This window comes from Arachis hypogaea, chromosome 18, assembly GCF_003086295.3.
Source record: "Arachis hypogaea cultivar Tifrunner chromosome 18, arahy.Tifrunner.gnm2.J5K5, whole genome shotgun sequence".
NCBI lineage: Eukaryota > Viridiplantae > Streptophyta > Magnoliopsida > Fabales > Fabaceae > Arachis > Arachis hypogaea.
In genome coordinates this window covers 126,342,242-126,369,772 of record NC_092053.1, presented here as the reverse complement: position 1 = coordinate 126,369,772, position 27,531 = coordinate 126,342,242, and the positions used below count along the sequence as shown (strand labels likewise).

Sequence of the window (27,531 nt, the reverse complement as noted above, 5' to 3'; positions counted from 1 at the left end):
ATAAACCATACATTTGTTTACCAGTAATAACTTGGCAAAACATCAATCATTGTTAGACGAGTATTTAGCATTTATTTTTTTTGGTGTCTAAGTATTTTGTATTTATAATTGATTGTTCAATATATTTTCGCTCCTCATACTTTCTCGGATGAATGATATAGAATTATAGTTGAAAGTTTACATCCTAAATTGTTAGGGCCACATTTTTTATTCATAAAAGTACACCTCCAAAAATAAAGGTGGTAAAACGGGTCGATCTGTTAAAAACGGCGAATCCGACTAAGATTTAAAATATCAAATTTATGTATTTTATTAAATAAAAAAGTGATTAGTATTATAAAATTAACGATTATATAATTTTTAAATATTTTTTTTCATTTTTTTATTCTTATTTTTCTTTTAGTTATTAACTTTATTTATTTTATTTTATATTTTTGTATATATATATATATATTTAAATTATTTGACTTATTTTTTAAAATAAAAAAATTGACAAAAATTATTTTTAATAATTTTATTAAAATTAAAAATAAAAGAAAATAATGAATTTAAATATCGAAAACAACTCAATTTTTTTGTTATGGAACCCATGAATGTGATATACGTGGATATGGAAATAGAGCGTGCTAAACTAAATTATGGGACAGTTTTATGTGAGTGGCAGGAGTTAGAATTCAGACCCTACAAATTTTGTGTTGGCAAAAATTGCTTAACAAATCGGAGAGTCCGATTGGCAGGAGCTAAAATTTGAATTTCACAGCATACAAATTGGACGGTACGTTTTGTATATATATATAAATTTTTGTATGAATTCGTATTCTTAACTACAACTCAAACCATCCGACAAGTTATGAAGAACTCATATGGTCCGATTTGTGGTGTTCTGACACCACACACAGATCAAACACCTCTTTTCTCCATAACTACGTTTAACCCAATTTTTACTTCCATATTAAAATTAAAAAACGTATCGAAAGCTATATATTAAATTTTTAATAATTTTATTGTATATTTAATTAAATCAGTTCAATTACGATTCAATTTTGTTAAATCATTTAACCATAAATCGATTCGGTTATTTGATAAAATATCCGGTACCTTTGGGGAAAAAAAGAAGCTAATGAAGGCATAAAGGCATCAGCTGGCGGCGAATCTTCTTTATTAATTGTACAGTAATAGAATAATAAACACATGATATTCATCACTGGTCCCTGGTCAGGTTCATTGCACGCATCTTTCCATGCCACTCTTTTACACTGCAAACTGATACTTCAAAATTTAAACTTAAAAAGGAAGAAAACAAAGCAGGGCTTTGGGTCTCAATTCTTCCAATTTCCTCATTTCCGGGAACTCAACCACCGAACCCTAAAACTCAACCATGGCGTCTTGTGGTTCCAACGGAGTTGAATCCCCAAACACGCTCCAATCCATATGTTACAACCGCGGTTCCCTTCAGCTTCTCGATCAGGTTCAACTCATTCCCCTAATTTTCTGTGGAATTCTAAATTTCATTAGTTTTCACGTGCCTTTTTTACTTTAACTGGAAAAAGGTACTCCCCTTTCACAATTTTTTGTTATATTAGTTGTCTTAACTCAAAGCTAATGATTAATTATGGAATAACTTTATCAAATTGTCCTTGTTTAATGGGTTTATTGCACTGGTTAAAAATCAAGAGAGGAAAAGTATGCATTGAGAAGATAAAACTTCACGTTTTTAATACAATAGCTGCAAAACTTTTTAGTTCTTGATTTCTTAACGAATGTTTATAATAAGCGCACATGTTCTTTTTTAATCTGTGATAATCTTGCTTTGATTGTAACATAAAGGTAAAATTAAGTTTTACATCGCAATGTGGAAAACAACAAATACTCTGAAATAGACTGAGTATACTAATTACAAACTAGCATTATGTTTGTCACAACATTTGAACTTCACGTTTCATGAAATTTGGTAAAATAGTCAAATTATATGGATTTATCTAACCAGGGCCCCTAGAGCATTGGTTAAGAAATACAATGTAAATTTTTTGGTAAAACATCTTTTTTGAGAAGCTAAAATTTACATTTTAGTTATCTTTTTTTTTAAAAGATCTTTTAGAGAAGTAAAAGTAATTTTATATTTGGATATCTCATGTAAGTATTTTTTTTATCTATTAATTATGTTTGGATATAACAATAAAAAAGTATTTTTTTGTTTATTTATTATATAAAAATATTTTTTTAAAGGAAGAGAAGATCTTTTTAAAAAAGATGCAAATTTTAGCTTCTAAAAAAAATGATTTTTTTTAGTGTTTTTATTTTTATTATTACAAATTTGCCAAACATGTTAAAAAAAAAAATTTCTATCAACTTAATAGCACTCAAGCAAGCACTAAATGTAGTAAGCATGCTAAAAGTTGAAAAACTTTTCTAATTGTATTATCCATTTATCCTTAGGTAGTGCCTAGAAAAACCCATATGATATACATTTCATTAGTTTTACAATTTTAATTTTCTAGCCTGTATGTGTGCTTGGTCAATGTTTTCTTCAATATTTACATACTGCTGCTACCCATCCTTCTAATGCAGAGGAAGCTACCTCTGGAAACAATTTTTTTGGACATAAAGGATTCTACTGATGGCTGGTAAGATACTATTGTAGTTGATTTTTATAAGAGAGAAACTTTGTCTCCACCATATCTTGTGTGCGGATTTCGGTATTCCGATCTGCATTTATGTATGGTACAACAAGAAGTCAGAATGTGATTGTTGCAGATGTAGTTTTAGTTATTTTTTTAATCTGACTTGATTTTCTGGCTTGTTTTAATTGCATCAACTATCAAGCACCTCTGTGCTGTATTTCAGTAGAGTTGTAACAGTTTCATTCAGAAATGAAGGAAAAAGAGCTTGTAGAAACTAGAATCTTTGTTATGGTCGTCTTTAGGTCTTCTCAATCTATCCAACTGTTCTTGACACTCTTAGGAATGCCATACGGGATATGGTGGTCCGGGGAGCACCTGCTATTGCCATTGCAGCCGCACTCTCTCTGGCTGTTGAGGTGTCTAATCTAGGTTCTTTTAATGGGTCGCCTGGTGATGCTGCTTCCTTGTTGCAAAGCAAGTTAGAATATCTTGTCTCAAGGTACTTCTGAATTTCAATTCTTTTGTATTACTAAGAGAACAACATAATTATTGTTGTTATTCAAATTTCAAAGTATGCTTGGTAAATAGCAGTTGCCATATTGATTTTGACACTCGTCTTAAGAAGTTGAGGTGCTTCCTATGAAGTGCGTTCATGAGTAGTTGTTGTTGTTGTTGTTGTTGTTGTTTTTTTTTTTTTTTTTTTTTTTTTTTTTTTTTTTTTTTTGGGACTCTTTCTCAAGTATGAGCTCTATTAACTTGCTCCTCTCTTCATGGTTCAGTCGGCCAACTGCAGTAAACTTATCAGATGCTGCAACAAAGCTAAAAGAAGTCATATCTAAGGCTGCTGCTACCAGTTCAGAGGCCAGGAGTGTTTTCCAGGTATTGCCAAGATTTATAATGAAGGAATACTTGTAGATAAAGGAAGTTAGATTTCTTACCATTTGAACCATTTGAATCTAAATCTTCTGTATTGATTTTAGGCATATATAGAAGCAGCGGAAATTATGCTTGAGGATGATGTTGCCTCGAACAAAGCAATTGGTTCATATGGAGCAAAGTTCATGCAACAGCAAATGGAGAAACAGAAACTTTCTGTCTTGACCCATTGCAACACTGGAAGGTGCATATTATATGACTTTCCCTTATGGCCCTATTGTTATGTGTGTGTGTGTATTAATATATATTGAAATGGAATGTTTATGTGAGAAAGTGAGAATGCATTAGCAGCCCTTGGATTGTTTTATGCGTCTTCATTAAATCCTGTTTTAAAAACACACAGCGACCCATTCTTTCAATTTGAATGTACACTTCTTACATCTCATCCCATGTCACCTGAATTCGGCTTCTGCTTGTCCTCTTCTTTAATTTGTCACCGACTCCTCCCTAAGTTCCTCATGCTAACCTCCTAGAGTTGTCAGCCCCTTTATATGGTGAACAAATAAAAATATCAAAGAAGTGTATTATTGAAGACTGAAAAATTAAATCTTGGTGACCTCAACTTTGTTCCACTTGTTTTATAAATATTGTTTCACATTTTCCTTTAATTTCTGAGAAATTGGATTAGGAATTGCAAGTTTGCTCTTAGTGGTTGCCATTGATTGGCAATTTGGTATAAATTGATTAGTTATACATTCTGTTCTGTCCAAGTGGTTGAATTAAATCCGTCTTGTGTAATCATATGAACTCTATCAATACTTTCAATATTATTATGTTGGTTACTAAGGTGGAGCTTGTAGGTAAGAGAGTTTTGTTGAATGAATCTGTGTTTTAAGTCCCAAAAAAAGTGGTCAGACAAAAGTGAGAAGCATAAACCAATCTTCTGTATAACGAGTGCTACGAGTTTTGGAAGTGCCAAACATCATACGAGATGGTAAAATAAAATAAGAAGTAATAAAGAAAAAAGAAAAGAGAGAGAAAGAGCCATTGGCATTAAGCAGAACAATCACTATGCAGGGAAGTTTCCCTGCAAAGGAATGGGGCTGGTGCTGCAGTGTGAGCAGATTAGAGGATGAGAAACTACAGAGAAAAAGGAGTGACACTTTAAGGATTGGATCACGTGTCTTTTAAGTATGTTTTATTCTCACTTTCTCACATGAAAATCTCATTCTCATATGATATATGCCCGCTATATATATAGATTTATTTGATTGAAGTGAGGTGTTTAAACTCTCTTTCTGCTTTTTTTTTTTTTTTAACTGTACTTAGTCTAGCCACAGCTGGATATGGTACTGCTCTGGGTGTAATTCGCGCACTTCACAGTGGAGGAGTTTTAGAAAGGGCTTATTGCACTGAAACCCGGCCATTTAATCAAGTAAGCTTTTCTTTTCTTTTCGTTTCTTTTTTGTTTTTTGTTTTTTTCTTTTTTCTTTCTTCAAGTACATTTAGAGCTTTACTGAGACAAGATGCATAAAATTCTGTCACTTGCATTAATGACGTGACTTGAAAACAGAAGTGAACCGCTGTGATTTACGTGCTTTTGGTTAGATATAAACACCCATTTAAGTTCTCCTTTGATCATGTGACATCAATCTAGTCTCATACAAAATTTCATCAGATTTGTCTTTTTGTCCAGAGACAGTTATAATATGTTGAGAAAATGTCTTAGGGACTTGTGTATTACGCGGTTCCCAAAGTTCTACATCGAGTATTATGGGATGCTTGATGTTGTATTAAGGTGTGGTTTTCAACTTTCCATACGTACTTAACACAGCTTTTGATTTAAATGACTAATTTGATGTCACTTTTTATGATTGCCAGGCGTAGTTGATCTTAACTTCGTTTAGAAAACCAAATACATATAATTTTTATAATTGAGAGCTCAGATTGATGTCAACTTTGATTGAAGTATCGAATTAATGACACTTGTATCTTTAGTGTACTGAAATATAGTAGGTGTTTACTCTTTTTGGTTTATGGCCCGTTTTCAAAATTTACGGTATATCCAAAGCACCTGAACATAGTACTGATTGCAAACCCATAAATTTCTCGCAAGGAAAAGGACAGGAAAAATTCCTAGAAGTAGAACTCCTCAAATTTTTATCATCAGAATCAATGAATATCTGTTGGCAATTGTAATGCTGATTATATAGTGCTAGAGTTCGTTGCCATGACCTTTTATCCATTTTAGCATTGAAGAGTAAAGACTCTTGTGGGATTGATCAGCTGAATTAATGTTGAGAACACATTTCTATGCTTTAGTGATGTAGGGCATTTCCTTTATCTATGGTGAGAATCACATAAGATGATATGATTTAAGAGTTATCTTGGTTACTTGCAGGGTGCTAGACTTACTGCCTATGAGTTAGTGCATGATAAAATACCAGCTACTCTTATAGCAGATTCTGCTGCTGCTGCCTTAATGAGAGCCGGACGCGTGGATGCTGTTGTTGTTGGGGCCGATCGTGTTGCATCAAATGGTACACTGAGTCAAATCGAAAATACCCTATCATTTGTTTAATTGTTTTCTAAAGCAAGAAAGACATCATCAGGTTTATCGTTATCTTCTTTCAAATGTCATTGCAGGTGACACAGCCAACAAAATTGGGACCTATAGCGTTGCCTTGTGTGCCAAGTTTCACAATGTACCTTTTTATGTGGCTGCACCGCTGACTTCGATTGATCTGTCACTTTCTTCCGGAGAAGAAATTGTCATCGAGGAGAGATCTCCGAAGGAGTTGTTGAACACACGAGGAGGACTTGGAGAGCAAGTTGCTGCCTCAGGAATTTCGGTATGGAATCCGGCTTTCGATGTTACACCTGCTGGTCTAATACATGGAATCATAACTGAGAAGGTTTCTCTGACCTACCCCCTCTCTTGACTTGCATTCATTTGTATGTTGGATTCATTTGCATTTTGTTTTGACAATTCATGTTCTCTGAGCAGGGTGTCATTACAAAGATGTCTTCGGCTGATGCTTTTGACATAAAAGCATTCATACAGAAAACAGGTTAGGTGGCTGAAGTGCTTTGTACCAATGATGATCCATGCTGGTGGAGTAAGAAATTTCTCAGACATGTAACATTTATCGTGGATTTTAAGTGTGTTTAATGTCATTTGGGGGCATTAAATAAACATCTCAATAAAAATTGAGTGAGGATGATGTGAACTCGGATGCATATATGCTACAATGACCCCGTGAGGTTACGTCGTTGAAGATGAGGAGCACCAATGAAACACAGCACATTAACTTACATAATTGTTAGTAGTCGGGGTTTCTCCGATATGTATTTATTAATATGCATCGGTACGGAAAAAAATGTGGATGAATATGAAAAAGAAACACGAATTTCATCATTTTTTTTAAACATGTTATATAATAATATAATAATTGATATTAAAATGTCGTTGTCCTTAATTATAAAATGACAAATACTCTTTTGACTAATTTTCACAAAAGGTTATTTAATTTATTTTCAAAATTACAAAAATTTTTAGTTAATTCTTTTAAAAATTAAAATACTCTTTAGTTAATTATGAGACTCAAATATCATTTTTAAATATTAATTTTTAAAAGAGTAGTATGTCCTTTTAAAGATTAATCTTGCTTTTTTGTATAATAAATAAATTTGAATTTATTCTTAAAAGGGTTAACATCCTTTTTAATTAATTTTAAAATTAATAAATTATTGCTTTTAGTATCAAGGTTCTTCACTTGTTTTAGAAATTATAATTAGATTATGAGACTTTTTTGTTGATTTTAGAAAGATAAAAATAACCTTTTATGATTAATTATAAAAGGACTAACATATTATTTTAGAATTAAAGTTGTTTAATTTGTATTAGACATTAGAAATTTGAATTTAATTTTAAAAAATGTAGATTTAGTTTAGTTAAAAATAAAAAGACAAAAACATCTTTTTAGGATTAGGGTTGTGTAATTATACTAGATATTAGAAATTTGATTTTCATTGTTAAAAATTTTAAAATACAAGCTTTAAAAAGATTAAAATATTTCTTTTAAGAAAAAATTATAAATTGAATAAAATATTCTTTTAGAATTGATGTTGTATAAATAAATTAGAATTTAGAAAACTTTGAATTTCATTTTAAAAGATGAAAATACTTTTATAGTAAATTTTAAAAGACTAAAATACATTATTCAGGATTACTTGGCTTTTTAGGATTAGATTGTTTAAGTGAAGTAGAAAGCAAAAAAAAAATTGAATTTCATTCTAAAATACTAAAATACCCCTTTTTAAGATTAAGGTTGATTAATTTTTCTTACAAATTTGACATTTGATTTGAAAAATGACTAAAATACATTATTTATGTTTAATTTGAAGAAGAGTACAACACCTTTTAAGGATTAAAGTTGTTTAAAAGAATTAAAAAGTAAAAATATAATTTTTTATGTTAAATGACTAAAGTGCCTTTTTAGTTAATTTTATAAGACCAAAATATTCTTTTAATAAATAAATATTCTTTTAATGAATAAAGTCATTTATTTGTCTTAAAAATTAGAATTTCATTTAAAACAAACAAAATAGTTAACCAAATTAACCAAGCACACAAATCAAACAGAATTTTCTTTCTTTTGAAGACTCTTTTATATTCAATCATTCTTTTCTTTTTAGGTAGTTCTAGGAGTGATAAAATGGGCCAAATCTATTAGACTGAAACCTGTCCGTCGATCTAAAATTAGCAATTCATCCAAATAAAAAAACAATTCTATGCTAAAAGATTTTATTCTTTTTTTAGTTATTAATTTCATTTATTTTATTTTACGCTTTTGTATATATGTTCAAATGATGTGATTTATTTTTTAAAATAAAAATGATTCTATTGACAAATATTATTTTAAACAATTTTATTAAAATTAAAAATTTAAAAAAGAATAATAAAAAAATTATATTGTAATTTAACTATTTTTAATTATTATTTTTTATTAATTTTAATGAATTTTATTTTTCAAAAATAAAAAAATAGTCAAGCAGATTAATTCATCGGTTTCCCAATCTGCCATAAAATAAGACGGATTTGTATTTTGAATCCATCTTAATTGGTGGGACACACTGTTTAATGAGTGGGCCTAAGCGGCTGGGTTGGAGCGGAGCGGCTCACTTTAGCACCCTTTTCCAAAGATAAGAATAAAATGTGTGTTTCTAATAATTTTGAATGTGCTCACCAAAGTTATGAAAATCAGTTGGAATTATCTGGTCGAACTGTAAATTGACGAGATTTGCGGTTCGATTAAAAATTATAATTGCCAAATTTAAAAACCGCTGGTAAATTGTCGATTCGATCGGGAGTCAGTCAGTCGAACCAAATTGAGACTCGATCGGTTTTTAAAAGTTTTTCAAATGTCGCTGTTTTTTTTTCATATTTTAAAAAAACCTTTAGACTATGTTTAGTTGAAAGAAAAGAAATAAAAAAATATAAAAAAATTGAATAAATTTTTATTTTTCTTAAATGTATTTAAATAAAAAAATAATATTAAAAATATAAAAAAATAATTTTTTTTTAAATATTAAAAAAAATTTCTATCTTTTTTTTCTTCTCTAATTTTCCAACTCCACCACACAATAAAAAATAATCATTTTCTTTTCGATTTCTTTTTCTCCCTTTTCTTTCTTTTCATTCTCGCTCCAAACAAACATAGCCTAACTAAACTGCAGGACCCTCACTGCCTCACGACCTCACTCACTCACTCCTCCTTCCTCTCATCTTGAGCTCCTTCCTCACTCCCTCACTTCTGTCCAGCCACCGCCCTGTTACCACCGCCGTCGCAACTTCTGGAAGCGGCCTTCCCCACTGCCGTCGTCTCCGCCACCAATTGAACTTCGAAGCCACTATCCCGCCGCGCCTCGTGCCTCCATCGCACAGTCACTGTCCCGCCGCGCCTCGTGTCTCCATCGCGCAGCCACTGTCCCGCCGCGCCAGCTCTGTTCCACCGCGCTCCAGTCCTTCAGCGGCTTCAGCTCTGTTCCATCGCGCAGCTCTTCCCTCGAAGGTATTTTTTATTTTTGTAACTGTAATTGTGGTTTTAGTTTGTTAGTTAATTAGTTAATCTGTGATTTGATTCTGATATTCTTAATTCCAACCTTGCTGCTGTTGATTTTGTTTATTGTGTATTACTGTGTCTAATTATCTATGTTGAGATTAATGGGTTGCTGTGGGTTGCTGTAAGCCTGTAATATTGTGAGAACATTTGAAAATTTTTCTGAACTTTATACCATTTGGATTGTAATTCAAACAGTTTAGAGTGCTACCTTAGGTAAAATATCTTATGGTTCTTAAAAGCTTATTGCTATTGGTGGTTTTGGAATGCAGGGAAGAGTAAAGAACTAGAAGCTAAAACTTATAATAATAACTGTATTTATTATTATTATTATTATTATTATTATTATTATTATTATTATTATTATTATTATTAATAGATGGAAGGATGATGGGGTCTCTCTACATGGCAAATCATAACTCATAATAGTTTGAAGCACTGGTAAATGGTTGAAATGTCACTTTCAATAAACCCAGTTTTTTCTCTATTGATAGTTGTTCATGTGTTTGGCAATAACCAGCACTTGAAAAGGACATTGTTGTTCAGAACAATTATCAGTTGCGAAGGTCATAATAATTTGCCAGAAGATTTGAAACTCAAACCCAAAATCAATGGTTGCCACTTGCCACCCAAAACTAAAATTATTCTGTACACTTATTTTTGTTTAAAATTAAAATATTTGCAATTATTAAAAAATAAAAATGAATGATTAGGCATCCTTCCTTCTTCCCTTTTTCTTTTAATATGTATATTTGATAGAAGTACTAAAGAATTGAACTTAAGGAATAAGGAGCTAAGGACTAAAGTAAAAGTTGAACTGAGTTTGAACATAATTCAGCATCAATGTTTATTTATTCGAGATAAAATACTATTGTAGAACCCAAATAGTTGCACACTGCTTGCCATTCAAGTCTCAATCTATTTACAATCATGTCAGAAAACATGCACAAACATATATGAATGGTGGAGGAGTGTGATTGCAGCCATGTATCTATACACATATTTTATGCTTTCATTTTCTTAATTTGATAACTAATAGCATGGTTATGGGATTGTACGTTGTGGATGAATGGTGGAGGTTGTTCGGTGGTTCTGCTCCATGTTTACAAAATATGGCAGTTAATGTTTGGTTGTTGACAAATTTAGATGGTGACATTTTATGTTTGGTTGTTTGTTTTGTTATTTGATTTTTGGGTTTGTATTTGAATGAGATTATGATATTGTGGTTTATGTAATACTTTTAATTTGGATGATATTTTAAAATTATGTTAAACTATAATTATATTTTAGTGTGTTTATTTATTATTTATTATTTATTATTTTATTATAAAACGATTTTTTCGATTGAATCACAGTCAAACCGGTTAAAGTAATAAACTAATGAACCAGTAACTAAAGCGGTTCGATGATCGATTCGGTTCTCAGAACCTTGGTGCTCACAAGTCGTAACATTGCTTCATTAAAAATATAAAATTATTATGCGTGTATTAAAAAGGATTTAATTTTAATATATTAATAGTATAAATATTTATATTTATTTTTATATAATTATTTAATTATATTTATTTTTTTATGATTATTTATTCAATTAATGTAAAAAATCATATTTGATGCTTCCTTATGTGATTTTGAATAAGTATATAAAACTGTTTTACATACAGTATATTATATAATTTTTTTAATTTGTATTTTATAATGGAAATACGAAGAAAGTTAGTATTCAATTTTTTTATAAAATATTTTTTGTTATATATGAGTTTAATTTGCGGTTAATAAAAATAGTAGTTATTTTTAATAATGTAGTATTACGAGTGATTAGACGCATGTTTAAAAACTGTTTTATACTAACATTGCATCAAAATTAAATTCTATATATAATTTATAAAAATATATCTTTTTTAAAATTTGTACCTTTAGATAAATTATAAATTATCTGGATCTCAACTGATAGTGCTGTCTATTGCTGCTCGAGGAAGAAGCTGTCTGCCGTCGACAGCATCGCCGCCGCATCCGCCGGTCGTCCCTCCTCTTCCTCCACTTCAAATTGGATACTCTCTGTTTCTGTTCCTGTTCGATACTTTCTTTTTTCCCCGGGTTCGTTCCTCTCTTCCGTCTCGTCCCCTCTCTACTTTGAATTTCTCTTATTCTCTCACTCATTTCAGTCACTATGTCTATTTCAAGAGAACTAGTCAAGTGAGATAGTTCATTTCTTAGTTAAAAATATTTCTATAGTATTTGATCATCCCATAGTTGGCATTTAAACCCTTATATGTTACGTTATTTCGTGTCTAGTGACTTAATGTTGTGTTTATTTGTTGAATTTTATGTTGAGTTTGCTGAATTAGTTACATATTTATAGGTACAAGGTTGCTTATATTGATTAGATTTTGTAATCTATTGCATTTGCTGTTTTTCTGCATATTCTTTTATGCATAGATTATTTTCTGCATGTATTTTCAATCTATCGGCCATTTCCCTGCAACGCCATACCGCATAACCCCATGGCAGATTTTTGCTCTCCGCCATGAGCCGCTATCCGCAATCAAAAACTATGTTTGCTAGCTAGCACGCTAAAACTATATTGATTAGATTTCTGTAGTTTGCTTTTCTGAAAATGTGTCAAGGTTGGGAAGTTCTTCTGGGTAGCTAAAGTGGTTTTTGAATTTGTTTTGTATTACCATTATACGCGACTTGGAAATTTGGCTCCGCTGTCCCTTGACCAGTGACTTTGAGACCATGATTTGTATGCTTGATCCCTGTTAGTTATATTACGACAAAATGAATCAAAGAGTATCTTAGATTAAAATATAAAATGTAGCATATGTATCAAGTTTCACATGGTCTAAAATTGAAAGCCTGGTAGTCCTTATAAGTGAGAGACAATCCTTACCTCTTGAGTTGGTTTTTGGGGTAAGTTAGACCCACTTAATTTCTTTCATGGTATTAGAGCTAAATTAAAAATTGTTATTGGGTCACCCTCACACAGTCACACCACAAAGAAATTCAAGTCGTCCTCAAGCTTCACGCTCCACTCCAAGTCCTTGTCTAGTCTTGAGCATTAGGGGATGTATCAAGTCTCACATTGTCTAAGTGTGAGGCAATCCTTATCTCTTGAGCTAGCTTTTGGGGCAAGTTAGATCCACTTAATTTCTTATAATATGGAAGCAAAACCATTTGGTCTCATCTTTCATACCATCTCATATAGAAGTGTTTTTTAGATGGCCTGTCTGATAGTTGGGCTTTGCTTTTGGATAAAATTATTTTATTGAGAAAACTAAATGAAGCTGAAAGAGAAGAATGAAGGCAAGAGGGGACCAACCCCACTTGAATGAAGCTAGAACCTTGCCCTCTTGCGTCCTTTGAATGAAGCCAGAACCTTGCTCTCTCCCTTCCTTGCAAAGAAACCTAGCAATGAGCAAAAAACACATTGAATTAGAAAAACTGAAAGAGTGAGAGTAATAACTAATATGAGCTCCAACTCCCAACTTGACATATATATAGAACAAAGGTAGAGGAGGGAAAAAATTTAAATTCCCATGAATAGTAAATTTCTTTGTGTTTCAAACTTGAAAAGTAGATTTTAAGAAGGTTGATTCTTATTTTGATGTTTGATTTTTTGGTTGTTTCGAAATATGATTATTTCTGCTCAATTCACATGTATATGATTTACTTCATCCATGACTATAACTCAGCTACTTATTATGAATGTGCAGTTGAAAAAAAAAAAAAACTAAGAGCAGAATGCTATGAATCTCCCTTCTCTCACTTACTTCCCTCAGAAACTTGTTCCTCCTCTCTGCTCTGCTCTTACCAACTCCACCAGGTTCAACTAGAATCCATTTTTTTTCAGCTGAGACTTTTCTCAAATAGTTAGATGACAATATTTTATATTATTTATTTTAAAGTTGCATTTTGATAATGTTTTGCATTTGGAATTTTCAGAAGCAGTGGTACTGCTGATAATATTGCTATTGAAGGTTGCAATTTGAAGTTCTCGTTCACAGCAATGAGGCAAGCGAAGGTTGTGCCTGTGCTTAGGGATTGTTCGTTTCGCATTCCTTCTGGGCAGTTTTGGATGCTTCTTGGACCAAATGGGTGTGGAAAATCTACCCTCTTGAAGGTACTGACTGTTAATTTTATGATAATAGTTTGCAACTTTTGATGTAATGCCTTAAGCCGATGTTGCAGATTTTGGCTGGTCTATTGAATCCAACTTCAGGAATAGTGCATGTGAATGAACCTAAGAGTTTTGTTTTTCAAAATCCTGACCATCAGGTTTTTTCTCTTTCTCAGATGTTATACTCTCTCTCTCTCTCTCTCTCTCTCTCTCTCTCTATTTTGATTATGTGCTACTTAGTTCTTGAGCTCTTATCAATGGTAGTGTTCTCTCTATTGGCAATAGTGCTTTCTTATGAATTTGAATAATTGAACTACATTTGAATGTTATTTTGATGTTCAGATTTTAGTTACAGATGGTATAATAAAAAACTGTTTCATTCACAAAATAAAAGGGAAAAATGTCACTTTTTTGTTGTTATCAACTTGTGTACACTTAGAAGATTACCTGAAATTTCAATACTTGAATGTATATATATATGATGCATATAAGAAATACGTCAAGCAAGAAGCATTACGCATGTTGCAGGTGGTGATGCCAACTGTAGACGCTGATGTTGCATTTGGTCTTGGTAAGTTCAGCTTGACTAATGATGAAGTAAGGTCTAGGGTGTCGAGAGCCTTGCATGCTGTAGGCCTCTCTGACTACGAGAAGGTATTTGAGTTGAAATAGTTGAACTTTAACCTTAAAACAAATATCCGAGTTAATAATGAAGGAGCTTTCCCTTTGTTGCAATGGGAAGAGATCTGTCCAAACTCTGAGTGGTGGTCAGAAGCAGAGGGTTGCAATTGCCGGTGCTTTAGCAGAAGCTTGTAAAGTTCTGTTGTTGGATGAGCTCACAACATTCTTAGATGAAACTGACCAGGTGATTTATGAATTGTTATATATTACCAATTGGGTAGAGGCTGTGTTACAATATGTTTTTTTTTGTGCTTCCAATTGAATCTTCTATTCATAGTAGTAACTGCGCCAGCAGGAGATAAGATAGATTGATGCAAGAGCAATATATTCCACTAGATAGTATACGGTTTATTTTGGCTGTTTTACTTTATATGCGTCAATGAAAATTTGGTACATCCATAGATCAATGTATCCAAGAATTAATTTAGGTAGATTGATCCAATAATGTACCAAATTTTCCCAGTGAGTGGCATCTAATTATTCAAGTCTGCTCCGGTAACCTGGAATCGTGCATGGATTTGAATCTATTCATAATGCCAAGTATATATGGATAGTTTTGGTGTAAGACCTACACTTTCTAATAGATTGTTTGCGTTTTTGTTTTAAGGTCGGGGTTATCAAGGCTGTTAGAAACTCTTTGGATACATCTGCAGAAGTTACAGCATTATGGGTGACCCATCGTTTGGAAGAACTAGAATATGCAGATGGTGCCATATACATGGAGGATGGGAAAGTTGTCAAATATGGAGATGCAGCTAGCATTAGGAGTTTCATTGAAGCCAAGCAATCTGAATATCTTTCAAATGCATATTAGGTAACAGGTATTACTGTTTTTCCTTGTCTAAATTCAACTTCATATGTGTGGTTTTGTTGGAATTTGTGTAAGACCCCCCCCCCTTCTTCTTTTCCTCTCTGTTTTTTCCCCCTCATGCATATTACATTGCACATAACTCCGATACTTGCCGGTAGAAGATGTTATTTGTCGGGATCACTAGTTGGAGTCATATGGTAGACTGGTAGTCGATCTCTCTTTACAAGTAATATTTTGTACTCTGGTGCTTTAGAGGGTCAGGGGATGTAAAAGAAACTAAATTTATATGATTGAGACTTCTAGACTATTTTTCACTCTCACTTAATAAAATTTACTAACACTTTCAGTTAAATACATTGCAAAACTTTGATCCTTTTATTGAAGTTTGTCATTCAATTCTTAATGGAGATGATGAATGCTCTGGACCTGAAAATTTTTAAGTGCATTGTTTCAGGAATGTCAAAACAAATGCAGTGATTTTAAGTCTCAAATCTGGGGTTTTGGGTTTTATCTATAATGACCAAATTTGGGGTTTTATTAGTGCATGTGTGTTGAGATTATTAGAATATGTTTCAACAACTTTGAGGTTAGATATAACATGGTAATTGACAACCAAATCATCATTTCAGTTAAGAATTAATGAATGAGACTTAAACCAATAATTTGTTGTAGTGTATTTCATTTCAGTGATGAAAGTGTCATCAAAGTTTCTTTGAGGGATTCATATGTATAAACTTGAAAATTTGATATTCTCTTTTGACACATTTCGATGTCTAACCTTTGTGGCGATGTGATCGAGTATGTAGGGAAGAGGTGAACCAAGAACTAATTATTTTTCAGTTTTTATTTCATCAATGTTGTGTGGGATAGCCGGGGAACTGTGACCGACACTATGAAGATTGGTTAACAGTAAAAAAGTACAAAATAAGCTTAATTTTGCAGAGATGAAGATGTTACTTTGGATAATTGACCTTATTGTTCTAGAATGCATTAAAGATAATAGTTGGGGTAGCGTTTACTGTGGAGAAGATGATAGTATACCAGGGATGGAGGTAGACTTAGCAACACAGTGAAACTCTTATAAGAGATCAACAATAGTTTGAATGCAAATATAAGCTAGTAATCTACACTGAATATTACGACATCGTTTGATGCATTTATCTGAAGTTTGATAAAATTATGTTCTTGCAGGTAAGAAAGGGCAAGAAATTTCGGTTCAAGGTGGAGTAATTGATGATTTGGCAAAGCATTTGATTGAACAATATGGAGTTACAAAAAGATACATTGAAGTTCTTGATAAAACCAAGAAATGAACAAAACATAAAAGTGGTTGTTTGTAACACCCATTTAATGCTCTGCTTGGATGTGAGAGTTGTATGAACTAAAACATGAAGTAACTTAAATGATCAATTTTAAATACTCTTCCAAGTTACAACATTGGTTGATGTTTTACTAAGTGATTAATGATATACAAATTTATGGTTTATATACAAGAAGAAAATATATATTATATTATATTATAGGAAGCAGTTCACGTATACTACCGGACTTTATCCGAATATTTTTGTTCTCATCATTTCAACCATTAAGATTTATAATAAAATATATAGAAGGATAAGATGTAAGTGAATATTTTATACGTGGAATATTTTGTTCGGAGAGCATGGTGAAGCTGTAACTTGTCTTTTCCTTCACCATAAAGTGAGAGAAAATTATAGTCTAATCCTATAATTTGCAGCTTCAACCAGCTTATATTGGAAAGAGCTTAAGGTTGTGATGGACTAGCATGTCCCTTTTCAACAAGCATTAATTTTACTATAAAATAATTATTATTCCAGTAATATTAATTAATGAAAGATCTTTATTCAAAAAAATGTTATATATATATGCTTTAATATTTAAACTTTATTAATATTTACTCAACTTATTTTTATATATTACTCAATTATTATACAATTTATTCACAATAAATACATATCTAATAATTTAGTAATTTGTTATATCTTTTTATTTTAAAGTATTTTTTTATAAGTTTATTTTATAATATTATTTTAACTCCGGCGATTTCCAAAAATACACGTAAATAATTGGAGATTATCACGATTTACTAACAAAGATTTTAATCTAAACCACAAGAGGATAATAAGATTTACATGCAATATAAAACAACACATAAATATTGAGATATGTAATTTCTAAAATGCATAAATCTTGGGAAGATATAGTGGATTACATGTAAAAAAAAGTAATTCCTAAACCATGAGTTGGTACAAAGGTTTATGAACAATAATATTGAGGGAAGAGAAATCTGTGCCATTAATATATCGTAACGTATATAAGGCTTATTTTTTTATATATGAAAAAAATATTAGTATTACACAATAAGATAGATGTTTATGATGTATTTATACTATTATAATAGTACAAATCGTAAATTACGTTCTATTTTTATCTTTTTTTTTTTTTTTTTTTGAATAACACAAAACGAAAACGGAAGTTGTGTTTTATTTTAAAAATTTTGAAATAAAACCTGTGTTTTGTATTTTAGAAAAGCTCTGCATACAAGTTATTAGGGCTTGTATGCTTTACAAGTTAATTAATGAATAAACCCCCCAAAACACGATGCAAGGTACGTTCTTCTTCTTCTTCCTCTTCCTCTTCTTCTTCTTCTTTTCTTTCGTTTCTTGCCTTCTCTTTCTCCTTCTTCTTCTTCTTCTTCTTGCTGCACGTTCTTCTTCCTCTTTCTGTTCTTCTTCTTCATTTACGTGCTTTTCTCTCTGTTTTCTTTCTTCGTTATTCTTGATTTCCATTGTTTTTTGACATCAAACTTTGAAATCATTTTTGAAGAAGAAGAAGCAGCAGAAGATGAGGAGGAGAAAAAGAAAGAGTTCTGAAATATGCATAAGGTGTACTTCAACGAATTTTTGGTGTATTTCTTAAATCCTTTGGGTGTATTTTTGTAATCCTTTGGGTATATTTCTGTAATCCTTTGGGTGTATTTCTATAATCGTTTGGGTGAATTCCTGTAACCGTTTAGGTGTATTTCTGTAATTCTTTGGGTGTATTTCTGAAGTTCCATTATCTTCAAATTTGGCAAGAAAATTGTTTTCATGGAGGAAGAAGAAGAAGAGTCGTTCATAATGCATGGTGAGTAGCGCGCTTTGAAAACAGGAAGTTGTTGAATAACGTGCGTTTTATTTACTCTTGAATGTGGAAGTGTGTAATGCGTTAATTAAGTGTAATGCGTGTGTTTTATTTGACTTGTAAGCCAAAAAGACTTGTATGTGTAGCAGGCCTCTTTGTATTTTGCTATTTTTTAATAATAACCAAAACGCATGTTACGTTTTAGTAATAATAATTATTAGAGAATCATTAGAATCAATTTAGATCAATTAGTATCGTCTATATTTATATAGTATATCTGTACATTAATTGTAGGATTCTATGTCTTTATTACTTTGATTCATTTAGCACCTATAAATACCCCTTGTATATTGTACCTTTGATCACAACTCAATAATACACTTTTCAGATTACTCTCTCAGTCTCTTGTTTCTAACATGGTATCAAGAGCTTAGGTTATTTTTTTTTTTCAGAAACAATTGGTTTCTAGCTCTTTTAGTTTGTCTCCTCTGACAGTACTTTGTCCTCACTTTTTGAGTCTCTCCCGACGCTTTGGTTCGTCACCGCCGCCATCCTCGCATTCTCCTTGTTGCAAGCTTTCCAACGCCACCAGATTCATCGCCGGAAACCGTCTCACGCGCCGCCGGAAGTCCCTGTCGTCATCAGCTTCTTCTCCTTTCCAGATTAATTCCACGCCGTTGGATTGGGCCCTTGATCAACGGCCCAGACGCTCCCACGTGTCGCACCCACGCTTCTCCTCGCTCAACCCGCGACCGCTTCTGCACCGACCCACCAGACCCGCGCACAGACCCGACCCGGACAGTTGGTTGATCCGCGCACCTTGTCAGCGCTGACGTGTCCTTCGCCTCCAATCACGCCGCGCCACGTGTCACCGTTTCGCTGACGTCCCTGCTGACGTGGCGCTGACGTGGCAGACAAGTGGGACACTCCCTAAGGTTTTTTGGTGAGCTCTTTCCGATTCTGCACTCGAATTTCTCATTTTCTGCTCCGAAATTGTCGTTTTCTCTCCTCTCTTTGATCTTTGTGACTGCTATCATGGAAAAGCCAGATGTTTTTGCTGCCACCGATAGAATGGGTAAATTCTGTCGAAACTGTAACCGTTCTGGGCACCTCTTCCCCGACTGTCCTTCTGTTGAATGTCGCACATGCCACCAGAAAGGTCATCTTAGCTACCATTGTTCACAGCTGTTCTGCCGTTACTGTAAGCTCTCGGGACATTTAATTACTGCCTGTCTTACTCGCCCACCACGTCCTAGTCCACTCAACTCGTCTCCTGTCTCTCTTTCTGATATTGCATCTCTTCTTCAGCGTCTTCTCTCTGTTTCTGGTAATACCCGTGCTGCTTTTTCCACCTCTCCAGGTAATTCTGAATGGTACTTTGACTCGGGTTGCTTTAATCACATGTCTCCGTTGCGTAATATTTTCTCGTCCATGTCTACCACTACAAATGGACCTTCTGTCAATACTGCAAATGGCTCCCTCTTGCACGCAACACACAAGGGTTCTATATCCCAGTCAACTCTTAATCTTCCTGATACTTATTATATTCCCAAATTAAACTTCAATCTTATTTCAGTTGGTCAACTTGTTGATCTGGGTTTTGAAGTCACTTTTTCTGTTTCTGGTTGTCGTGTACAGGATCCTCGGATGGGACAAATCATCGGGACTGGACGTAAGGTCGGAAGGTTGTTTGAACTCGAGAATCTTCATATTCCTCCTGTACCAAATCTCTGTGCTGCTTCTTCTCCTTCTACCCTCCACTTATGGCATCAGCGTCTTGCCCACACCTCCTTAGGAAAACTGCGTCCTCTTGTCTCTTAGGGTGTTTTAGGTCAGATTCCAAATGAATCTTTTGATTGCATTTCTTGTCAAACTGCCAAACAACCTGCTTTATCTTTTCACAATAATTCATCTCTTGCTTGCTCTCCTTTTGATCTCATTCACTCTGATGTTTGAGGCCCCGCTCCCACTGCCTCTATGGGCGGAGCTCGATACTTTGTCATTTTCATTGATGATTATTCCCGTTTTACTTGGGTTTATTTGATGACTAATCGCCATGAGTTACCTCAGATCTATATCAACTTTGCTACTATGATTAAAACTCAGTTTTCCAAGGTCATTAAGGTTTTCCGACATGATAATGCTATGGAATACCGTGATTCCAAACTCTTACCCTTTCTTGCAGAACAGGGTACATTGTCTGAGTTTTCTTGTCCTGGTACATCTCAACAAAATGGTAGAGCTGAACGCAAATACCGTCACATTCTTGACTCCGTCCGTGCAATGCTCCTTTCTTCTTCGTGTCCTGAGCGTACTTGGGGTGAAGCTGTTCTTACTGCTGTTCATGTTATCAATAGACTCCCTTCTTCTGTTCTTGGTAATGTTACTCCCTTTGAGCGTTTTTATCATACCTCCCCAGATTATAGTTCTCTTCGAGTTTTTGGTTGTGTATGTTTTGTTCTTCTTCAGCCTCATGAACATAGTAAACTTGAACCTCGGGCTCGTATGTGTTGTTTTCTTGGTTATGGCACTGAACACAAGGGTTATCGTTGTTGGGATCCTCTCTCTAAACGTATTCGTATATCTCATCATGTTGTCTTCTGGGAGCACCACATGTTTTCTCGATTCTCATCCTTTGAGTCGATTCCTACTACTCAGTCACCTTTGTTTACTAACCCCAATGTTGATCTTTTTCCTAGTGATGATTCTACAGATTCTATCTCGAGTGACCCTCCACAGCCTCCTGTTCTTCTGCCTTCTCCATCTCCCGACGATTCCAGACTGGACGATGATCCTGCTCCTACCGTCATGCCTCCTCCTCCTGCTCGTTCTTCTAGGGTACGGAATCCACCTCCTCATCTTCTTGATTACCATTGCTTTTCTACTATTCTTCATCAACATGAATTTAAGACATTCAGAGAAGCCTCCTCAAACCCAAATTGGCAACAAGCAATGCAAGAAGAATTACAGGCACTTGAAAAAGCACACACTTGGGATCTGGTTGATCCTCCTTCTGATCAGGAAGTTGTGGGCAGTAGATGGGTATACAAGATCAAGACTCGCTCTGATGGCTCTATTGACCGTTATAAGGCCCGCTTGGTTGCTCAAGGTTGTACGCAAGAGTATGGTATTGATTATGAAGAGACTTTTGCCCCTGTCGCTCGTCTTACATCTGTTAGAGCTCTTCTTGCTATTGCCGCGGTTAAAAAATGGTCTCTCAGTCAGATGGATGTGAAGAATGCATTTCTTAATGGGGATTTGAAAAAGAAAGTCTATATGAAACCACCTCCGGGATATCCTTATCCTTCTAATAAGGTTTGTCTCCTTCGCAAGGCACTTTATGGACTTAAGTAAGCTCCTCGTGAATGGTTTGACAAGTTCAGCACTACCATATGCAGTCTTGGTTCTACTTCTAGCCCTCATGAGAATGCGCTCTTCATTCGTAAAAGTGAACGTGGAGTTGTTCTTCTACTTTTGTATGTTGATGACATGATCATTACTGGGGATGATGTTGATAGTATCTCTGATCTCAAGGCCTCACTTCACCGTACCTTTGAGATGAAGGATCTTGGTTCTCTCAGCTATTTTCTTGGTCTCGAGATCATCTCCACCGATGATGGCATCTATCTCTCTCAGGCTAAGTATGCTTCAGATCTTCTTGCTCGCACTGGGATTACAGATAGTGCACTGAGTCTACTCCTCTTGAGCCTAATGTTCGATTTACCCCTATGGATGGCATTGTTTTGGATAATTCGACTCTCTATCGACAGTTAGTTGGCGGTCTCGTCTACTTGACTGTCACCCGACCAGACATCGCCTATCCGGTTCATGTACTTAGCCAGTTCTTATCAGCTCCTCGTACTACTCACTATGCGGCAGTTCTACGCATTCTTCGCTACATCAAAGGCACTCTATTTCATGGCCTTTATTTTTCTGCCCATTCCTCTTTGTCTCTTCAGGCTTACTCTGATGCTGATTAGGCTGGTGATCCCACTGATCGTCGTTCTACTACTGGTTACTATTTGTTTCTTGGCGACGCTCTCATTTCTTGGCGTGCTAAGAAGCAAACGTTCACTGCTCGCTCAAGCACAGAAGCTGAGTACCGTGCTCTCGCTGATACCACTGCTGAAGTTATCTCGGTTCGTTGGCTTCTCGAAGATTTGGGTGCTCCTCAGTCGTCCCCTACTGATGTTTTTTGCGATAACCGCAGTGCTATTCAGATCGCCCATAATGATGTGTTTCATGAACGCACCAAACACATTGAGATTGATTGTCACTTCGTTCGGCAACGTATCCTTATTGATGTTGTTCGTCTCATTGCTGTTGGAACACTAGATCAGACTGCTGATATCTTCACGAAAGTTCATCACCCGACTCGTTTCCGGACTTTGTTATCCAAACTCAAGTTGGTATCCTTAGCTCCCACTTGAGTTTGAGGGGGGATGTTAGAGAATCATTAGAATCAATTTAGATCAATTAGTATCGTCTATATTTATATAGTATATCTGTACATTAATTGTAGGATTCTATGTCTTTATTACTTTGATTCATTTAGCACCTATAAATACCCATTGTATATTGTATCTTTGATCACAACTCAATAATACACTTTTCATATTACTCTCTCAGTCTCTTGTTTCTAACAATAATAATAATAACAAAAGTGCTAATACTAATAATCTAATAATAATATAATAATATTAATCGTAATAGTATTCTTAATATTAACTAACAGTAACAATAATATAACCAAAACGGTGAATAGTCATAACAATAATAAATATACAGTTCGGTGTAATAATAATAATAATAATAATAATAATAATAATAATAATAATAATAATAATAATAATAATAATAATAATAATAATAATAATAATAATAATAATAATAATAATAATAACCTGTTGTGCTAATAACAATAAGGGTCCATCTAGTGTACAGATGCATTTTGGTACAGATTTACAGATTTTTGTTTTTATTTGGTTTAAAAGCGTATCACTAAAAGTGTTGCTTAAAGAGAAAGTGTTACCCTTAATCGTTAACTTGGCTCTGATACCAATTTTTACTCTTCATATTTTACTTCGAATAAGTTTATAATTTGTATTATTTACAAATTCATAAAAAATGTTGACCATTTCTACTAGTATTTATAATTCTGATTTCATTTGTATAGTTTTTCAATCTTGTTTTAGTTTATAATATTCTTTTTTGCAAGGATTATTGTATATAAAATCTTTTATCTGTTTGTCTTTTTCTTTAATATAATTTCTCAAATCTTCAAAAACTTCTTTTATTTCTACACTTTCTATTGTTTCTAAATATCTTTTTAATTTTTCAATCTCATTCTCCATTTTTTCTTTCAACAGCTTTAATTCTTTTAAGTCATAATATGGTTTTTCAGGCATTTATAAATTTTTTAAGTTTAACTCCAACTTGTTTATATTTATTCTTATTTCTATCCTTTTTATTATAAGGTCATTAATTTCGATCTGAAGATTATTTAATTCCCTTTTATACTCCTTTATTTTACTTTTTAATTTTTTCGCTCTTTTTTTTTTATTTTATTTTCTGGTCTTTCAATCTTTGTATGCTTCATTATTTATTTTAGAATTTCTGCAAATTCTATCATCGCTTCATCACTATTTTCTAGAGATTCTATTAATTTTTCTAGCTCTTCAACTTCTCTTTTTAACTTGTCATAGATTATTTTTAGAGCTTCAAATGCTCTTTGATTTATTTCAGAAAACTGTAAATAATTCAAACGATTTTCTCTTTCAAAGAGCTCTTGTTTCTTATCTTGATAAGTTACATATATTTCTTCTTTATTTATTGTCATAATTTAGTATTTAGGGTTTCATTTAATTTTTCGACCTTTTTTGTTAATTCTTTTATTTCAGAATTTTCTTCTTTAATCTTTAACTTAGATAAACTTAAAGGGCTATTAATTTTAGATTCTCTTATTTGAAAATTTGATGAAACCAATTTTTCTGATGGTTCTTTTAATAATAGAACTGAGTTTTCAATAGCTTTATATTTTGGTATTTCTGTTTTTACAATTTTCTGAAATAGTTCATCGACATAAATTCTTTCTCTGTTTTTAAATATTATACTATGATGGCTATTTGTTAAAGCATAATTTATTGCATATGTTATTGAAAATGGTTCATCATCTTGTTCCATTAGATTCTTTCTATGAAATTTATAAGCCAAACTTATAGATCTTCCAAGATTTTCAGTTGATAAAGGTATAGCATATCCAAGATGGGCATTAAATTTAACATTTACGTTTGCCAAATTTCCATGAACAATTCTAATTATTTGATCTATCGGGTCATCAGTAATTCTTTTGTCATAGATTGCTAAACTTATTGGTGAATTAATTCCTTTCATATATGTAGATTTGATTAAGACTTGTATAGTACTAATATGAATCCATCCAATTTTAGATCTTTTTTGTTGATCCTTAATTTTCTCAATCTGTTTACTTAATTCTTCATTATTTATCAAAGCTATTTCCAGTTCTCCATTGGCAGATTTTATCTTTATAGGAGCTTCAAGTTGAATTTTTCCATAGTATATTATATTTTTTCTATTAAAAACTTCTTTTAAAAGATTTTGTTTATTAAAGTTTTCATTTGATTTGAGATTTAATTCTGTTTTTAGAACAGCCTGTTTTTCATTATCTAATAAAGCAGTTAATCTATAATAATCAGATTCTTCTGTTAATTCTAAACTTTCTAAATAATTCATAATTAAAAGACTAGGATGAAGATGTACCTTTCTGGAGAAAAACTTCCTTTATTTAGTATATTTTACATAAGGTGTTTTTATCTCCAGAGGGGAGATTGTAGATACTAACTCCAGAGGGGAGTTTAGAACTATTTTTCCCTAAGGGAATTCTTCTTCAGACTATAGAATCGCCTTGGCAGCTTCCTCCTTGCTCTCCTAGCATATGAGTACTCTTAGCCTCCTGCTTTCTATTGTCTGATGCCTTTACAATTGCCTAAGCAGCCTATTTATAATAGTTGGGTTTGATGGACAATTCCCATCCTTACCCTTCTTATGACGTCATTGCTTACGTCATTGTTTGTTCTCTTTCACCAGCTACATTGTTGGTGCTCTATGACCTAAGTGCTTACGTCACTATGCAATAATGTTGAGAGATGCTTCAGATGTGCTGTCCTCTTCTTTTATCATGTGACCGACAGATGTATTGTCTTCTTCCTTCATCATGTGAGTTGATTCCGTTTCATTATTGCTTTCTTCAGATAACTCTGAGGCACATAGCTGGCACTTGTGGTCTTCTCTGTCTTTTATCAAATAGCAGAGATTCCTCTTTATCCCTTCAGGGAGCTTTTCTAAAAGTCCAGATAAGTTGTAGAATGCTGATTCAAATTCTACCAAGAGTCTCATCTCTCTTTCTTCAATTTCATTTCTTTTACTGGATACAAGCAGAGTATTTCTACTTTTATAATTAATCCTTGTGTGAGATTCCTTCATTATTTTTTGAGTTCTTTCAAAGACCCTTGCTAATGTGCTGGCTAGCCTTCCTTCATGACTGTAAATTGTTAAATCTTGAATTTGATCAATTGGTTGAAAATTTCCTGGGAAGACGGACATGAATATTACTTGGTGTGCTGGAACCAAGCATTCTTCTTCTTCATTAAAAATAGGTTGACTGTTTGTAAATTTTAGGGATATATCCCTTGGATTTACATTGTCAATCATATTTTTAAATCTCTTTACTGCATCAACGAATCCTGCAGGAAACTCACTAATAATTTTTAGATCATTAAAAATTAAGATTGTATCAATTAATCCATACTGGAAAAACTGATAGGTGTCAGATGGGGAAGCATCTGGAAATATAACCAGCTTTGTTAGCTGTTCTTTGGCAACAGGATAATATCCCAAAATTGCCCTTTTTTCTTCAGTCCAATTCAGGACTATGTTAAGGGTTTCTCTGAGATTAGATCTACAGACCCTTTTCTTTTCCTTGATTTCAGCTCTTGTAGGAATGTTTCTTATTATCCCTGTTCTCTGGGTTTGAATTGGAGCTTTATCTGCTCTTTTTAAGGTTTGCTCTGGATGGAGAGCTTCATATTCCTTGAAGGATTTCTTTGCCTCTTCCAGTGTTAGGAACCCTCCTTTATGAATTATCTTTGACTGGTGTGTGAATGGTGCTGCTTTTTTCCAGGCATCATATACTCCTTTCATGGGGCCATTATAAATTACATAATATTTTTTATCTTGGGTGGATTTTTTAATGATTTCAGCAATTGTTTTATTTTCTGAAATTTTTTCTTCACCTGATTTGTCCACCATGCTTAGCTGGCTGAACTCTGATGTTTCTGCTTGTTGTGTTGATTTCATTGCTTCGATGGCCTTCTTGAGGGATTGGATCTGTGTCCTTATTTGCTGACAATGCTTGCATTTTTCGAGCTCTTGCTCATATTTTTGAATTTCTTGATCTAATGCGTTGTAGACGAACTCCATTCTCTTGTTAATGTATCTGCAATAACATTTTTGTCACCCTTAATATATTCAATTTTTATTGGATATTGTAACAAAAATAATTGCCATCTTACCAATCGTCCATGATTATAATCAACTTTTAAATTATATCGTATGAAACCTGTTAGGTAGCTTGAATCTGTCCTTAATGTAAATTCTCTTGGTAGTAAATCAATTTTCCATTTCTTAAGAGATTTAATTGCTGCTAGAGTTTCCTTTTCATGAGTGGTATATCTCTATTCTGTTGGAGTAAAAGTCCCTGAAATATACCTGCAAAGTAATTCCTTTAGGGAATCTTTAGAATCTAGTGATTCTTTTCCTTGTTCCAAACTTTTTATAGCTTTCTTAGCTTTTAGACATTCTGACCAGGTTATGTCTGAAGCATCTGTTTCTACTATTAAGTAGTCATTTTCTTCTGGAATATAAAGTTCTGGAAGTTTTTCACATAATTCTTTAATCCTTTGAATTTGTATACTATCTTTTTCATCCCATTTCCATTCTTTTTTAGTACTTATTTTTGGAAATAAGCTTTTAGTGTATTCTGTTATATTCTTTAAAAATCCTTGATCAGAAATATAATTTATACATCCTAAAAATCTTTGTAATTGTTTTCTATCTTCTATTTTATTAGGAAATAAATTT

General features: G+C 33.1%; 2 protein-coding genes across 14 annotated transcripts; both read left to right on the top strand.

Annotated features, from left to right (window-relative positions):
• The first annotated feature begins 1,073 nt into the window (after positions 1-1,073).
• LOC112771014 (methylthioribose-1-phosphate isomerase) lies at positions 1,074-6,961 on the top strand. The gene is made up of 9 exons (XM_025815545.3): positions 1,074-1,468; positions 2,569-2,624; positions 2,962-3,120; positions 3,401-3,500; positions 3,602-3,741; positions 4,827-4,932; positions 5,899-6,037; positions 6,144-6,412; positions 6,505-6,961. Exons 1-9 carry the CDS (start codon positions 1,379-1,381, stop codon positions 6,571-6,573), a joined length of 1,128 nt encoding a protein of 375 aa, XP_025671330.1. The 5' UTR covers positions 1,074-1,378; the 3' UTR covers positions 6,574-6,961.
• Positions 6,962-9,117: 2,156 nt separating this feature from the next.
• On the top strand, positions 9,118-16,665 carry LOC112771016 (ABC transporter I family member 10). Of its 13 annotated transcripts, none has more exons than XM_025815550.3 (9): positions 9,149-9,571; positions 11,599-11,713; positions 13,333-13,442; positions 13,562-13,739; positions 13,808-13,894; positions 14,265-14,390; positions 14,479-14,601; positions 15,025-15,231; positions 16,420-16,665. In XM_025815550.3, the coding sequence occupies exons 3-8, from the start codon at positions 13,366-13,368 to the stop codon at positions 15,229-15,231; spliced, it is 798 nt and encodes a 265-aa protein (XP_025671335.1). In that variant the 5' UTR covers positions 9,149-9,571; positions 11,599-11,713; positions 13,333-13,365; the 3' UTR covers positions 16,420-16,665. The 13 variants fall into 13 exon arrangements, with proteins under 13 accessions (XP_072080473.1, XP_025671334.1, XP_072080472.1 ...); XM_025815546.3 differs by having other exon boundaries at positions 15,025-15,238; XM_072224374.1 differs by having other exon boundaries at positions 9,153-9,571; positions 11,571-11,713.
• Positions 16,666-27,531: the final 10,866 nt, after the last annotated feature.